This window comes from Trichomycterus rosablanca, chromosome 21 (genome assembly GCF_030014385.1).
Source record: "Trichomycterus rosablanca isolate fTriRos1 chromosome 21, fTriRos1.hap1, whole genome shotgun sequence".
NCBI classification, from domain to species: Eukaryota; Metazoa; Chordata; class Actinopteri; order Siluriformes; family Trichomycteridae; genus Trichomycterus; species Trichomycterus rosablanca.
This window is the reverse complement of record NC_086008.1, coordinates 22,606,030-22,623,259: the sequence shown is the minus strand read 5'-3', so window position 1 is coordinate 22,623,259 and position 17,230 is coordinate 22,606,030. Positions and strand designations below refer to the sequence as shown.

The window sequence follows — 17,230 nt, the reverse complement described above, 5'->3', positions numbered from 1 at the left end:
TCAGAATTTAGTGTTGTGTCTTCTTGTGCAGGCTGTGACTCTTGTGCTTTCATTTCAATTATTTTGTTTTGATCAGGATCACTTGGTTTTGTAGTAGAATCTTCACATTTTTCAGGTTCCACCACAACAGTGGGTATGTTTTTTGGGGCTGTTGGTTTTGATGAGTCTGGTGTTCCTGTCTGTGGTTCTGCTGGAGCAGATTTAAAAAGATTAGAAAACCACCCAGTATTCGTATTTCCCTTGGGTACACTTTCCAGCAGTGCGGCACGGCGTGGTGGAGGTGATTTAGCCAATAAACCCTGTTTTGAAGTGGTTAGATCTTCTCCAGATCCCAATTTCAGAAACCCGGAGAGTATCCCAGTATCTTGCCTTGGTGCCTGAGGATCTTCTGTCTTGGGGGTTTCAGCAGGTTTGAATATTGAAAACACTAAGGAGGCCGATGAGCCTTCGGGTGGTGTATCAGCTGGAGCAGGGGTGACTGACATCAAAGATGTGATTGACTTTTTAAAAGGACTGAAGAATCCAGTGTCATCGTCTGTTTTCTGAGGAGTCGGGTTTGGTTCATTTTTACTTCCTCCTTGTTTATCGAAGATCTCTCTGGGAAGGACATCGGGTATTTCTCCTGATGACTCCGTTTCTGGTAACAGTTCTACTGATCCACTGCATGAGCCTCCACATGTGGACTGGTGTTCAGGTTGTGGGCTGGATGTGTCTATTAAACCCTCTTTAGACTCTGAACTTTCATGAGATCTTTTAGGTGATGCAGTTTGTGAAGTTGCTTCAGCTGCAGGTTTGTCTCCAAAAAGTCTGAAGGGATTCAGTCTTCCCAAGACAGAATCAACCACCGTTTGTGGCTGACTTGCAGTGGGTTCCTGAGGCTCAGTATTCGCTGTAGCCTCTGCTCCTGCAGAACTACCTGGAGAGCTGCTATCTGAGGACTGAAGGGGGAGAAGTGACTGCAGGGAGAACTTTTTGTCAGCGCTTGGCTCCTGAGTAGCCGGTGGAACGACTGCAACTGGAGTTGGACTGCCAGTTGATTTTGGTATGAAGGACAATAGTTTAGAAAAGCCAGATTCTTGCTGAGGGGTTGATGACGAGCATGATGTTGTTGTTGTAGCTTCAGTGGTAGTTCTGGTCTCAGGTGTTGACTTGGTGCCTACAATTGAGCTTAGCAAGGAGTTCATGGTGATTTTTACACCTGTGATTCCCTGTTCTACTCCACTTTCTTCCTTCAGCTCATCCACTTTTACCTCTTTGTCCTTTTCCCTGTCAGGTGTTCTTCCAGACTTCTGCATTTCCTCGTACTTGCTAATCTCTTCCTCTCTTCCAGCCAGGTATTCAGATACTGTATCGACTATTTTCTGAAGTTCCTTCATAGTATTCATGTATTCATCACTTGGTTCCTCTGCTTGGCTTTGACTGGCTGTTCCCTTGAGTTCATAATAACTGTGTGTCCATTCACCATGAGGAGAACTAAACCTTCCACAACTGTAAAAGCTGTCGTATTTATCCTGAGCTTCTTCATCAAAAAACGCCATCTCATCCAACTCCTCCTCAGATCCAAGGGAAAGCTGAAACTCTTCAGATCCTGCTGACCCACACTCGCTTCTTCCCCTCATCATAGCTTCCTCTTTTTCCCGAAAGATTGCGTAGTTTTCCAGCGTACTCTCCAGACAGGTTTTTGCCCACATTCTTGTCCTGTAGAGCAGACTCTCCTGACATGCTTCCTGCTCCACCTTCTGTTGGTGAAGCTTCCTAACCGAAGGAATGATGGATATGTCCGGAGGAGAGGTCTCATCCTCGAAGCTTCCAGCCTCCTTATAGACCAGACGGACATCTCTGCTTCCCTGACCAGTTTTTCTGATAGGGTTTCCTGCTTCATCAAATTCTTCCTCCTCAGACGACACAGCATCACACTCCACTGTCTGATAAAAGCGGCTCCGCTTAGCCGAGTCACCAGGATCGGGTATAATGTGATAAATTTCTGTCCTCGTTTCATCGTCATCGTCCCATGTTTTTTGCTCTGGTTCCAGAAAGTCATCCAAGAGGTTGTCGTTGAGTTTGTATTTAGTCTCCCAGTCCTCGATACCCATGCCTGAATCGACAGGTATGATTCTTACCCCACCTCTACTGTTCGAAAGTCTTGTGTTCAAGCAGTAAAATGGGATGCAAAGAAATGCAAAAGATGAAATAAGAAAAGAAAGAAAGAATAAGAAGACAAACTCAAGTGAACATAATCAAGACACAGACACGTAAAGAAACATAAAGAAAGCAACATGACTGTAATCTGACAGGTTATTATTTTACTAGTGTGTTCCTGTTATTGCTGTAAATTTTTTAGTCAAGTCTGATCAGCTACAGCAGAATGAGAAACAAGTTCATACTCATTAACACTTTAATACAGAGTGACAAAACACAATGCAAGCAACAGACTGATTGCTCAGGGGTCCATCAAAGGCAGCTTGAGCAGTGGTGTTTCTGTTAGTGTATTCTGTCTGTGTCTACCTAGGTCCACCTCCTTCCCTGTAGTCCGGGTCATAGTTGTGTACGGAGTCGGTTTCAGACCTTCGTCCCATTGGGTACTGGTGCAGAGAGGAGTTGGGCTGGGCTGTGGTGTGGTATTGTGGAGGACGGCTGTTATTCTCACTCTCTCTCTCGTCAACTGCGCTGTCATTATCTTCCAAAGCTGGAACGTTTACAGAAACACCAGGAGACTTACTGAGTGTTCTCAAAACAACACAACACTGAGATAGAACCACTGCACACTGATGTGATGAAACGTCCTTCACAGTCATAAAAGCAGATGCTGATGCTCCATGTGGTGAAAATATGAAAGTATATGATTTAACACTAGATTTATGTTGAAAGGTGATGGACAACAGACTTGCTCTCTGCTCTGACAGCTTTAATCAACCACAAACATTAGATGGAGTGGACAGTGAGACTGTGAGAACTGTATGGAAATGAAAAAGGTCAATAAGTCAAAGCTGCAGTGGAATTACGGCCTCTGCTGGCTGGTTAAGGGGCTAAAGTGTTCAGGATTACAGTGGACTGGACGGCAAAGCATCACAGAGCATCACACAATCACACACTTTATTTAGGTTTAGAGAAATCAATCCACATGCTAGCATGTTTTTGGGAAGTGTGAAGTGCTCATTATGAAGCTAAGGGTTTTAACATGACTTGCTAACATGTATAACAATAAATACAAGCACAGACTTGTTAGCATTTAATCCTGTGAGTAACTGGTACAGTGAGCCGTCAGAGGAAGCCATGGATAGTGAAAACAATGAGAACGTGTGCTTGACAGCATGTGAGATAGTCATGAATGAATGAATGAATGGATGGATGGCACATCAATAGACAGAATAAACTCGAATGAGTTTTGTGAGCTACATACTCTGCTGATCGCTCCATCCTAAGTACGCCCAGCTGCCTGAGCATGAGGAGGGAAGTAGCAGGAATAAATCACAGCACAAGTACTTATGTCCTCACAGAAGTTCATATTTCTTATAGAAATAAATACATAATGTGAATAGCCAGCTCGATTTGTACAGTCAGTACTCACACGTTATCTGGAAATGTAAAGTCCTGTGTCTGTTCTGACATTATAATCTGCTCTATATAGCTCTGCGATAAATATTCGCTTCATCTGACTTCAGGCCAAAGATTATGTGTTTAATATAAACACAGTGCTAACATATGAGTTCAAAACACTTCACCTTTGTAACATTGTGCAGTACAGGCTCACTGAAAGAGGTTAGAAATTGTGATAGTGATTTACTTTTTTAAATAATTACACTGTAATCTGTCTACAGGTCACAAAAACAGACTCTAAAACTAACTCTGCAGATGTCAAATTTCTCAGATTTCTCTCCAAAAGCTTGTTTGAGAAACGCAGTAAAACACAAGAGGAGAATCTAGTTATTTATATTGAAATAGAATGAGATTTTACAGACCTACGCTGCCCTCTAGTGGAGAAATCAGGATCTGAGTGAAAGAAATGAAGGACTGGAAACCTAATTAAATCAAACTAACCTCATTAATAATCATCGGTGTGGCTTCTCACAACATTATGACCCTTCTAAAATCTGTAAGCTAAACTGAGAAGCAGGTTTAGTTTAAAACACAACATTTCCAGTCAAGCATAGCCAGCATCTCTAATATAAATAAGAGCTGTTATGCGGCTGAGTTGTGAATTATGTTATTGATTTATGTTTAGGGTTCAGATCTGGAATAAATATAACTCCCTCTGTTACCATGGAGATCCCACTTTCCCACAGGTAAACTGTCGCTGTGGGAGTCCGAGCTGAAACCACAGTGCGTTTGTGTGCTGATCTCCACCGGCCGAACATCTAACTGCTCAAATTGTTTACTGGAACCCTGTGTGATTATTCTGAGAAGACCAGACTTCATCTCCAACAACAAAAGTCTGAGGAAACTTGTGGAGAAACTGAAGCTGTTCAGTGAGATGAACTGTAACGTGCATTCTCAGTTAGAGAGTAACAGCTGAGCTTCCTGCCACATGTAGGGAAAATCTCTGCCACTGTAAAAGCCACATATAGGTCAAGGATCCAGTTAGGATTCACCTGTCCTGCATGTCACCTGAGGTGCCCCCAACTCAAGTTATATATTTACATAACATTTATAGTCATGTAGAAACAGTACAGCACTCACAGCACTGGGATGGGACGGAGTGGACCGGCATCCTTTGTGCTTCATCCTGCATCAGACCACACACACACACACACACACACACACACACACACACACACACACACACAGTGAAAAAAACAGTTGATCTTTGAATGTATAAAGTCTATCACTCAGTTCTCATGGTTAATATGCTCTGTACAGTAACTCAGATCTTTCAGCAGGTGGCAGCAGAGACGTGAATAAAAAAAAAAACTTGGGTGTCATTTTTTAGCGTCCAGCTTTCCCCTGCTCTATAGAGTTTGGCATGTTCTCTCGTCTCCACATGGATTTCCTTCGAGTGCTTTGGCTTTCCTCTAGTCAGAGCCACTCACTGTTTTGCATGTAGACGTCAGCTGGGTTGATTTGATTGTGTTGCATTTAAATCTGAAGCTTGAATTTGACTTCTCGGTTCTCAGTGTGCAGAATTAAAGGAAGGAGTTATTACTGGTGCTGTCTGATACTTTAATACTGATATTAATCACTCCATGTGTACCATGATGCTGCATTGTCATGTATACAGAGAGAAACTACAGATTTAAAGCCAGCGTTCTTCATGTTTACCTCATCATGAATCCTCAGGGTATTGATGCGCTCCAGCTTCTTGGTCCAGTACTGAGCCTCGTCCTCCGGGATGTCTACAGAAAGTACAGAGGAACACTCCCGTGAGGAGATGCTACAGAAATCCTTCACTCTGATCAGTCTCACCCTGTCCAGTCCCAGATACCCAGATACTATTTACATTTATATCTGAATATGTGGCTTTTTGTTTAAAACCACACCCAAATATCACAGAAACACTCTATGTGTACACACCTTATCCTGTCTGCTTTCACACAGCCACACTGATACACAGATCTGATCAGATCACGGTGAGTTTTAATTCTTACCGACGGGAAGCTCGAAGCGAGTGTCCAGCAGCACCTGATGAGCTGTGGGGTTTTTAGTGCCATAGATCTCATCCACCTTCATCAGGACCTCAGAGTCCAACGAAACCCACTCACCAGGACCCTCCTGCAGGTGGAAAAAATGTTAAGATAAAGACAGAACTATGATAAATATAAACCCAGGAATAAAAGGACAGGGCACCGATTTTTGTCAGGGTTCAGATATCCCCTCCCTCAGACATAGCCAATACTGAGCACCTACAGAAATTACTGTATACATGCTAAAAACATCAACACGTGGAACAGGGCACGTGATAGTCTCAGCCCTCCTGGCCAGGTCCATGGTGTGTGTTAGACGTGTTCTGTAATCACGGTTATGTACATGAAGCACTGATGTAACTGAGTTTTGGCTCACAGCCACTGTGACCTGCTGCTGTGTCCCTACCCTCAGTCTACAGCTTGTATAATACAGTAATGATCCATTAGCGGGTGAACAGCGGGACACTTTAAATATCGTATTTTCTCTCTAATCAACGTCGCTCCACTTTTCCTTTTACCATCATCTCAGGAACCGAGCTTTTTCTGCAAAAGGTTTAAATGGAAACTCTGTTATTAAGTAACACAGTGCTTGTGTAAGCGGCGGTAGCTTTCTGTTAGCAGTTGGGCTTTTTCTAACAGTTTGCAGAGGGAAATGTACACAATTTCCTTTGAACTCAGCTCTAACATGAATGTAATTATGAGAATTTGGCTGCCTGGCACTCCTTACCTGATCGGACTGGCGGATGGTGTCGAGAGGAATCCAGGCCATTCCCACCATGGTGTCCCAGATGAGGCCTTTATTCCAGAGTTCCACCAGCAACCCCAGATCCAGTCGGTTAATCTCACTGAAAAGCAGCCCAACACAAGAGGGAATGAATTCCGTCTAGAATAACCATGGACAGATCGTGGTGGTTATGGAAGGTGGAAGGAAACTACATTATATAAACCCGAGTACTGAACCCTAATCCAAAAACTCAGCCCACTATGTGCACCAGGTAACTTACATTACTAATATAAACCCTGATTAAAAAAGGACTTGGACAGAAAGAGTGTGTGAATTTGACATCTGCATATTCATGCCTATTTTAAAAGCTCGTTTACATATTGATGCTCTCCTTTGCTTCCTCTGTGAGCAACGTGTGTGAGTTTTAAACAGCTCGGGGAGTCGTGGGCTTCCTGAAGGTTAATTGGCTTAGTAATGAGCGCTGTGAACAGACCTGACAGGACTAATGACTGATTCTGTTTTCTGCTCTCAGTCTGCATTACAGTCCATCAGCAGAGTTAAGTTCAAATGATGTGGACACAAAGAAAATCCAGCTCTAAAGACCATGATTCAAACACAGCGCCCCCTAGTTCCTCATGTTTGCTACATTTATGGTACAGATTTACTGTATACTAAGTATTGATTAATCCAGCCAGATAAACTTACAGCATGCTTGTTCTGCAGTGTGTTCCAGCTCCTGTTCTACACACAACTGCAGATTTGCTGAGAGGAAATTGAAGAGTCCTTTTATTGTAATTATCATATTTTAATTAGGTGAGGTGCACCTGAGTTCATCTGCATTCATGCTCTGAATTAATCACGGCTAAACTCACCACCCCGAGAACACACCAGTAAGTTTATTTCGATCCCATCCACGTGCTACAGTTTAACCCTCTGGGCACCAGATAAACACACAAAGCATCTCTTTACCACTCCCGCCCACACACACACACACACCTTACTGACGCACTAACCCTCGCTGATCCATTTGTTTATCCCACTAACACACAAACACATGCAAAAACACTCCCAGAGCCTCACGTGACTTGTACAATCTCCTCACTGTGGACACACACACACACAGTCTGTAGCCTGATGCCAGTAGCACCAGTGACTCAGTAATCAGTGATTTGGATAAATGCAAATACAGAAACTCTATAAGGCACAGTATGATTTCTGGATGTTTGTGTATAGTGCTTCACTAATACTGATACTGAGTGCTCGTGAGGAACAATGTGCGTCAGCAGCGCTGGAGTTCTTACATTTCATTATCTGGTGTGCCATAAATATCAGTTCAGCTGGACAAGACTGGACAACACCAGTCACGTTACATCTAGTGTGTCTCTGTGTGTGTGTGTGTGTGTGTGTGGTGAAGCGACAGCGCTGAGGAAGATGATCTGTGGTAGCTCAATCCAGTTAAGCATGCAGATGTGAATCCTCATCATCCAGCTGCCTCTCAGCACATTCTTCATCATCTCACAATCTCACTTTCTTACCCGCTTCCTCTTTATAGGGCATAACAGTGCCACAGCTGGTGGGTGCACGGAGCAACCTGAGTCCTAAGCACCCGGGTTTGATCCTGCTCTATAATTACTGTAGGGAGTTTTGCTAGTTCTCCCCTTATCTGCATGGGGAGAACTTAGCTCTGGGTTCTCCACCTCCAAAGTACATACAGCAACCACAGCAACCCTGACCCACGGTAATCAAAATGACCTCCTTTTTCTTTTCAGTTTATCCATCTATCTGCATCTCTTTCACACACTCTCTCTCTCTCTCTCTCTCTCTCTCTCTCTCACTAATCTACAGGGTTTAACCTGATGATGAGTGGACGTAGCAGCACTTTAATCCAGGCACAGAGGATCTCCCATCTCACACACATACACTTTAAACCACTGGTATGGAGAGCTTAAAACTCAATCCATTCCTCCTCCCTACTCACTTCCAGCACGATGGGAGGATCTAAGCTTGTGCATTCATTTCTTCTCCTGAGAAACGGCCCTGGATATTTTATATAAACATCAGCGCTGCAGAATTATTCATCCATTCATTTATTCACTTTCTGGGTCCTGGGCCACATGGAATCACTGAGCACAAGGCAGGAATGTAGATGCCTGAACAGCTGAGAGCACTGCTGAGATTCAAACCCAGATCTCAGAGGCGGTTGGCTAGCGTGATAGACGTCTTAACTCTCTTGTGATGTGACTTGATGTGATTTGGTTAACGTCTGCTGCACCAGATCAGTCACAGAGCTGCAGATTGGAGCTTTGGGGTAAAGTATCAGTGTTGCATTATTGCATATTGAACCAGGCACCCCGATCTCACAGAATCTGATTCACAGTCTGGTAACGAGGCTTTTTAAGCGATGTTGACAGTGAGGGTGAGTGTGGCACTTACTTTTAGGACAGGGTTCTGACTTTAATGGGTTTCTTTCCTATTTGTGGTCGTGTAGCCAATTTATAAGTCTAGTAGAAAGCAGCAGAATTAAACGAACACGTTTGCCCTCTTTAACAGGTCAACACATGCTGAGATCTCACAGATTGGACAAAGTGTGTGTCCCATTTCTGTCCAGACCGTATGAAGTCAGGGTCCAATTTTCAGGAAACAGGTCACAAAAGTGAATTGCAATTTTAGGCTGAAACAGGAACATAATGAAATCTGAATCTCAGTAAACAAGCTTCACAATATTTCATCACCAGGGGAAAGCTCCAGGAGAGAACACAACATCAGTGTTGCTAAAGTTAGACTATCCTGCTTTTGAAATAACATGACACAAATCTATCACACGTTCTGTCTAAGCATTCAAATGAGTGGCAATAAAAGAGGCGTGGCCTCTGTACCTGTCAGTACCTGTAAAAGAGGCATGCAGCCCGAATGAATTATAACATGCACCATGTGATACGCTTCTCTCACTGACTGTTTCTACTGCAGGGCTACTAGCTCATTATGTTGTACGAAAGCTTTCAAATATGAGGAATAAGTGTGCTGCTCCCCCTTACCGTACACAGGGGCTGGTGACGGGACGCTGAGTGCACTGGGCATGAACACACCTGAGATGTGCAAGTCTCTGTACAAGTGTTAAAATACTCACAACATGAAGTCCTGCTCCCAGCATGGTTGGTCCCCGCGAACAGTGACGGTTGTGCTCTTGACATTCTGAACCTTTAAAGTCACGTACACATTAAACTTATCTGTAGAACAAACACACACACACACACACACACACAGAGATGAATAAGAAATGTATCTCTCTTTATTCTAAGCAGTAAACCAGAAGTGTAAAAATGTGAAATAATTCAGCGTAGGATTTGATTTGAAGCTGCATTTACACGGTTTAAAAACCGGAACTCATTTTTAAATTGCACGGTCAGCCACAACTGACATGTTAAGTCATGGGAGTGCTTTTTAAATCCAACCCACACACAGATTAACAGATAAAATGATTCCTGAAAGTCTTTACACTCAAGCTGTTAATGTCAGGACTGTAAAATGATCTAAAAGCAGTGAATGAGAGCTGGCAGGTGGTTACAGGTGGTGGGATGAGAAGTGTTACACACACACACACACACACACACACACACACGGTGTGGATGTGTTAAATATTCATGGCGTTATGGAAATGATATTTCAGACACAGAGCGATTTAACTGGACTGTCACAGGTCGGGACAAGCAGCCGTAATTAAATGTAGATAGAAAACGTCCAGCGTGCATCACCAGACTCTCCGGCTACAGTCAGACGGGTGGGACAGATACAGGAAGACTGATAGAGAGAGACAAGAGGAAATAGCTTCATTATAGAGGAGGTACGGTGGCACAGCTGCTACAGTGGCTCCTACACAGCCACATGGATCCTAAGGACCTGGGTTCAAGCCTCCGCTCTGTGAAATTTTGCATGTTCACTCTGTTCCAGATACTGTTAGCTATTTGGAATACTTTGTCCACCCTGTATACACGATAATAGCATCATACAGTTAGAGAAGCGCCCTCAACTTCGGTCCTCTTTTGGGGTTCAGGCTGAGACGTATATAAATGATATTGGACCTAGAGATCTAAAGTTCATTCCAGGTCTCGGTACTTGCTGATAGCATGTGTGGAGAGTCTGACATTATTTCTGAACCCCTCTTATTATTATTATCTGTCGCTCCAGCACACAGATCTAATCCACCAGTTCACATTCAATAAAGCAGAGAACAGTGGAGGAGAGAGAGAGACAGAGAGAGAGAGAGACAGCATTGCTTCATCTATGTTTGTAGTTATAAGCCCTACTTATAATGTAATCCAGGTTTTATTAAGATTTTTTCTCATCTAGTCTTTCACCCAAACCTACTGACTCTTCAAACACACATTCAGAAGTCTGAGTCTGACCCACAGTACTGACCGTTACACCTTTTTACTGATACGACATGCTGTCTCTGTATTGGATCATATCTGTGTCTAATGGTTTAGAAGATAAATAAGAAGCTGAAGAAGAAAGACTCGTTTCGACACTCACCACACTGTTTACTTGTCCTGACATCAGAGTTTTTATTTCAAACAGCTTCATCTAATAAATGAGTCACGCTACACTTCTACACCTGCATTTCATCTTTATTTCAGTGTGTCCTTACGCTTGGTTATTTTTACTATTCTACAAAAGTGATTTTAGTGACTACAGCTTTCTAATGGGCACCATAAACTCATTAAGATGTGAGGGGGGACCTGAGTACCCAGCATTTATTTATCATCTTTTCAGCTTGGAACGACCAATGACATTCAATCTGAACTTGTTCTCTGTCCTTGTATGTTCATGCTTTCTGCGATGGTGGGTTTCATGTATAATTGAGGTTGATGATTCCCCTCGCCCCGCCCCGCCCCACCTACCTACCTACGGGTGACATTTCTGAAAGCATCATGATTAAAAAAAGGTGGCATGAAAGGCAGATTAAAGTGTGAAGTGCAGTTGAACTAGACTGGAGGAAGCAGTAGTGATTAAAGTGAACAGCAGCGCACTAGAGGAGTGTTATTACAGCGATTATGTCACTTTATTTTGGTTGGAGTTGAGAAAACATGGAAACCTACACAAATGCTTCTAAAGTAGCACTGGCTTTTACCTAATGACGTCACTGTGAACTGGTTTTGGGTCACTGGAAGTGTATGTTGGCCGGCAGAGCTACGATGCAAAGCAGAATGTAGCAGCGGCCACAAACGATGAAGCCTGACAGTGAATTATACAGCAAAAGTGCAGCCTTGTTGTTTCTAGTTATCGTGAGCCTTCTTCTGATTTCATGTTCCATGATTTCACTAATAAATAAGTATGATCATGACGGCAGCATCAAACAACAAAGTACTGACATACATAAGAACATTCTGATCTGAGTTCACTCTCTATCTTACATATTTTACAGTGTTAAAAACTTCATCCATCATCGCGTCAGTCCTGTATTATATAAAATGACTTTTCATTAAGGAGAAAGATCTAGTTAGGAGACGTGGCAGTGACGTCCCTGGTGGGATTGAATTCCAGAGAGAGAAGGAATCAGATAGATAGAGCACATCACACACATCTCTAACTGGAGTGGGACTGTTGTTATTACCAGTAAATTGAATTTCAACTGAAATCTGTGAACCAGAGAGCCAGACTGAAAACCCACTACCCCGTGCCTATCTCTGTCTCTCTGAGTCTGTCTGTCTGTCTCGAAATCTGTCTCTTAATTATAACTGAGTGAACGTTTGTGGGGGCAGTCAGGAGGCCATGAATTATGCATTTACAAGATCTTTCTGCCCTTAATTAACACTCGCCAGGATCTGAGTTCCACACACACAGTGAAACATAAATGCACTCAGCATCTTCTGTATTTATCAGTATAAACCACATACTGAAAGAGAAGGATCGTAAGACTGGACAAGGTTTACATGGACATTCCTGGCGTGTAATTTTTTGGTTCCAGCTGATTGGTTGAACAAGATCCAGGCTGTTAGGCTGGACTGGACAGTTTTTGAGAGATTTAACATTCATATTGCCTAATATTAACAGTGTGTATGCACTGGTGCGTAGGATGCACCCATGATTGGTTCTTATTAGCTGTGGTTTTGACAGATGCCAAAAAATGTGCTAATATGAATAAAAAATGAAAAAATACATTAAAAACTGACTGACAGCGCAATATGTGAAGTCTCTAATAAAAATAGGGTGAAGAATTTGGAGGGGGGGAGTGGCAAGAGACTCTGTTCCCCCTGAGATGCAGGTATGCCTGCTGGCTAACCAGTAAACCAGTTCACTATCTCCCATCCTGCAGAACTGGGCCAAAACTAATATTCTCATTATAATTCTTATTATATTACACACTTTATTATCAGTTACAGATTAAAGCAGAAACCACTAAACTTCCAGTACACAGGGAGGAAATGCTACACTGGAGCAGTTACATCCACCGTTCACAGGACAATAAGATTCTTACCTGGAGGTCCTAGAAGTTTGGCCTTTTTCACTGAAAAACAAGAAAAATGTGCTTATAAGAACTTCAAAAACTGAGCATATTACATAGCAAACAAATAGCACTTACAAAACTTAAAAAACTACAGACACTGATCAGGCCGACACTCAAAAGGTCATCAAATTAAACTGTGCACTGCTTAGGGCCACTTACAGCTGATTGGTAATTGTATTCTTGTAGAGAAAAGGTACTTCGAGGCAGAACTACACTTGTGTTTCATAACCGGGATTTTTATAATTTAATACTTCACATGCACAGAAGATTCAACAGGATTCAACTTATAATCACAACTGGTAAGACAGACTGGTGTGTGTGTTGATTTTGGCCCTTGGTGTTTGGCTGGAGCAGCTGATAGTGGTCGGCGGATTAACCATCAGCACCTAATCAAATCACTGAATCTGTGGTGGTGGTTTGCTTCTTGAGTCAAGAGCATGGCTGAGCGGCCTGCGGAAACCGGTCCTGCACAGTCTGTGTCTGGACTCCTGATGTAAAGCTAAATGTTCATGCTAAAGTCCCGAGTCTTGGGCTAAAAGGGTGCAAAGATCCACAAGAGTTTAGCAGCGTCCTGAGCGGTTTGTGTTTGGGTAGAGATTTGTGGCACCAGATGGATGGAGGATTACTCTGATTTTGCCCTCCATCCCCCAGCACCAACACCAGTACAGGAATTCACCGCTCTCCATCATACAGAGTCATGGATCAGAGAGGTGATACAGCACCAAGTGTTTCTGTGGATGCTGTGTGTGGAAAAGTTTCATGATTTTATATACAGGTGAAGTCATTAATCAGCTTCTACTGACAGTCTGGTCATTTTTGGATCTGAAGCAGGTGCTGATATTTGCAACAAATGTCGAGTTAGGTAAAACGTTACTGTGTTCGTAAGCCCGGTAATTACATGTTCCCGCTGGAGGTAGCAAAGATGAAGATGCTGAGATTCTGGTTGGGAGTGATGAGGATGGAACAGATTAGGGATGGTGCAGGTAGCATGTTTTGGAGACAAATTGAGGAAGACAGGTTGAGATTGGGCTGCTGCATGGTTCCTCTCACTGGACCATCATGGACAATGCCGGTTTGTGCTGGGATGATCATCAGTGACCAACACTTCTAGCAGCAGCTGTAACATCTGGCTGTACAACTGATGGCTCTTGGATGGAAATTGAAGTATTTAGTCACTCATTAGCAAAGGTTTTGGAACTTCAGTTAAAATGTTAGAATGAAAGGAGACATCGATGCCACAGAGAGCTGCTGTGAATGTGATGCACATACAAAATATGTACTTAAGTATTTCATATATAAAACTAATAAAGCATGCAATAAAAAGATTAAAGGTTCAAAAGGCCTTAAATAACACCAGAATTAGGTGGGCTCCTTACACTTTCTGACAATTATTATAATAATAGGTTAATAATGGTATAGACATGCACAGGAACATGTGATGAAAAACCATTAAATAGCTGAGCTTCATGTAGACTTCTTTTTGCAAAGAGAACATATTGCACAAAATCTAAAATATATAACATATCTCACTGATAATAGTTCATTCTATATTTTATATAAATTCAGAGACCAAGACTTTCAATTGTTTCAGTTGTACTTTACCAGAGTGACCAGTGTGAATTTTACTGTTTATGTTAAAAGCAACTAAAATGCAGATTTTACACACATGTGGCTCTTAAATTTCTTTTCATTTCCGAGCTAAATTATGAATTTTGCTGCAGACATGTGAGCACATGTCAGGGTCTGGTCCAACACTGGCTGCTTGGTAGAGCCAGGATTCGAACCCTAAACCTTTAGATTGATTACCAACCACACTAATCACTCCTCATAACACTAAACTTTAATCACAGGTATGAATGAGCAGGTGATCACGTGTTCCTAATAAAGTGGCGGCTGCGTGCGGGATCAGCGCGTGCAGCGGCGGGAGCGTCATTTTAAAAAAAAAAACGACCGTTACGAGGCGCGAGACTAAAATCCTGTCAGAATTAGCATGTTAGCTCTGATCAACAGGTTATTAAAGAATAAAGAGGAAAATACAATTATCTGACATTTCTTAAGTTTGAATTTAAAAATACATACCATATCTTACTCATGTGTAGTGAATATGACAGATAAAACAACTTTATATTAGTGAAGCGCGTTAAAGCCGGACTCACCTCTGACACACAGCAGTGACATAACCGAGATTTAGAGCCGAAACCGAACCGCGCAACAACTGTACAACTTTTCCAGGCTGAAGAGAATAATAATCCAGTCATGTGGATGTCCGGTGCGGTGATGTGGTGATGAGGAGATGATGAGGAGTTTCTCTCAGAGGAAGAGTTCCAGGCTGAGGTGAATCCATCACTCTGAGGCTCTGAGCGCCCGGCTCACTGACAGAGAGGAGGGGGGGGGGGGGTTTAAATACAGCTTTAGTGTTACTGACAGCACCAACAGCCAATCAGATGCTCTGTTTGGTGACAGAGGCGGGACTAAGCTCGTCAGATCCAGCCCCTGAGCTGTGAGCGCACAGGTAAAGGTGCGTGAACACCTGAGCATGTAAACGAGCTTTCAGGTTATATATGTGTGTGTACACTCGCTCTGTGCAAAAGTTTGTGCACTCCTGTTTAAATACCATGTTTGTTTGATTTTATAAGTGGTCAGGGTCACAGTAGGTCCAGCACCACGCAGGACCACTGTAAAACGGTAAGCACACTGTTTGGTAAGGCTGCCCGTCAGGTATGTTTTTGGTATGTATGACCAGGAGGCAGGTTAGAACCCAGGTTCCTAGAACCCTTAAGCTGTGCGGTGACTACACTAATGAACACACTGCACTGTGCCAAACATTACCAAAGTTTTAAATATTACAAATATGTAAATATACTGTTGTGTTCTGAAGTTATATAAAGTTATTGTGATTATTTATGCACATTAATGAGGCCAATCAGTGCTGCATTACACTGCTGTTTTATTTATTTATTGTTATAAAGTAGTAAGTACACAGCAGTACATGGATAATAATACATCCATATACAATACAATCAAAATGGATAATATTACATTCATATACAATCAAAAATAAATGTTAACAAGTAATTTATGTACACTTTCTATTCAGAAACAGAAGTGTAGTTGCAGAAAACAGTGAAATAACAGAAATAATACTTATCATATCATATACTTATATAAATTATTAATTTAAATATAATCATATAATTTAGTATACTATGATATGTATGAACCTAATGTAATATAAATGAATATATTACCATTTTCACGTGCTTGGGTGGTGCATGGATCTATTACACTAGCCCACCACAGATGAGATTCGAACCCAGATGAAAAATTATTTGTACTGTTTACTTTTATTTATTAAGTAAAAATCAAGAGAATAAACTAAGGAAAGGAGGTTATTATTATAACTACTAGTAGTATGGGTATTATTATCAGTATTCTGTTGTTATGCTTTGATCTTTATTGTATTTATTGATTATTTACTGTCTAATTTTGTATTAATGCGCGGTGTTGAGGTCTGACGGTGCGGAGGCGCCATCTAGTGTACCAAAGCGGCTACAGCAGCCAGACCTCCAGCTCTCATTCGTTCATTCATCAATCTTGTGTTAGCACTCTGATCAGGTCCGCGGTGAATACAAAGCACGAAACATGAGGCGATAATACACCCTGGAACACAGTAAAAGAAATGTAGAGTAGGCAGTGTCACCGTTTATGAGGTGTAGATACAGCAGAGAAGCTGGAGGACGGGGTGAACATGCCAAACTCCACACTGACAGTAACAAAATGCCAGAGGGAATTTAAGTCCTAACTTTTTGGTGTTAAGCAACTTTATATCAAACCAAACAATGAGGAATGAACTAAACATAAAAGTGGTTGATTCAAATATTTATTCACTCATTTATTCATTATTTGTCTTACACAACCGCTTCATCTTGATCAGGGTCAAGGTGGGTGTGGCGCCACCAGGAAACACTGAGTGTAAGGCAGGAATACAACCTACACTGGGCAGCACTTCAACACACTCACTCATTACTCATATCTGAATTGAAGCATCCAGTCCACCTACTGGCATGTTTGAGGGAAGTGAGAGGAAAAGTCCTGCCCTGCGTCCATAATTTCGGCGTGACCCTGGACGCACAGCGACCCTGACCGGGCCGAAGCCAAGCCGTCAGTGAGAACTTTGTGTTCTGTAATGAAATCAGCGTGTTTGTCCCGTCACATCCACAGCACGTGTACCGGGGCGTGGTTACGCACTACGTCACACACCCCAAGACCAATGAGCATCAGCGACGTTCGAATATATTAGCACATGAAAGAGTATGCAAATGAGTTATAGAGAAAGCGCGGTGATTGGCTGGGCGCAGATCCACTCAGCCAATGGCGTGAGCG

General features: G+C 42.4%; 1 protein-coding gene across 1 annotated transcript in view; it reads right to left on the bottom strand.

Annotated features, from left to right (window-relative positions):
* Positions 1-15,208, bottom strand: part of LOC134335765 (protein unc-13 homolog B) — a 59,930-nt gene extending 44,722 nt beyond the window's left edge. The window contains exons 1-8 of the mRNA XM_063018358.1: positions 15,004-15,208; positions 12,818-12,847; positions 9,470-9,569; positions 6,346-6,463; positions 5,583-5,706; positions 5,257-5,330; positions 4,678-4,723; positions 2,506-2,686 (exon numbers count right to left, since the gene is read on the bottom strand). Of these exons, the coding sequence (XP_062874428.1) occupies positions 2,506-2,686; positions 4,678-4,723; positions 5,257-5,330; positions 5,583-5,706; positions 6,346-6,463; positions 9,470-9,569; positions 12,818-12,847; positions 15,004-15,025 (695 nt within the window). The 5' untranslated portion in view covers positions 15,026-15,208. The remainder of the gene's footprint in view (positions 1-2,505; positions 2,687-4,677; positions 4,724-5,256; positions 5,331-5,582; positions 5,707-6,345; positions 6,464-9,469; positions 9,570-12,817; positions 12,848-15,003) is intronic.
* Positions 15,209-17,230: the final 2,022 nt, after the last annotated feature.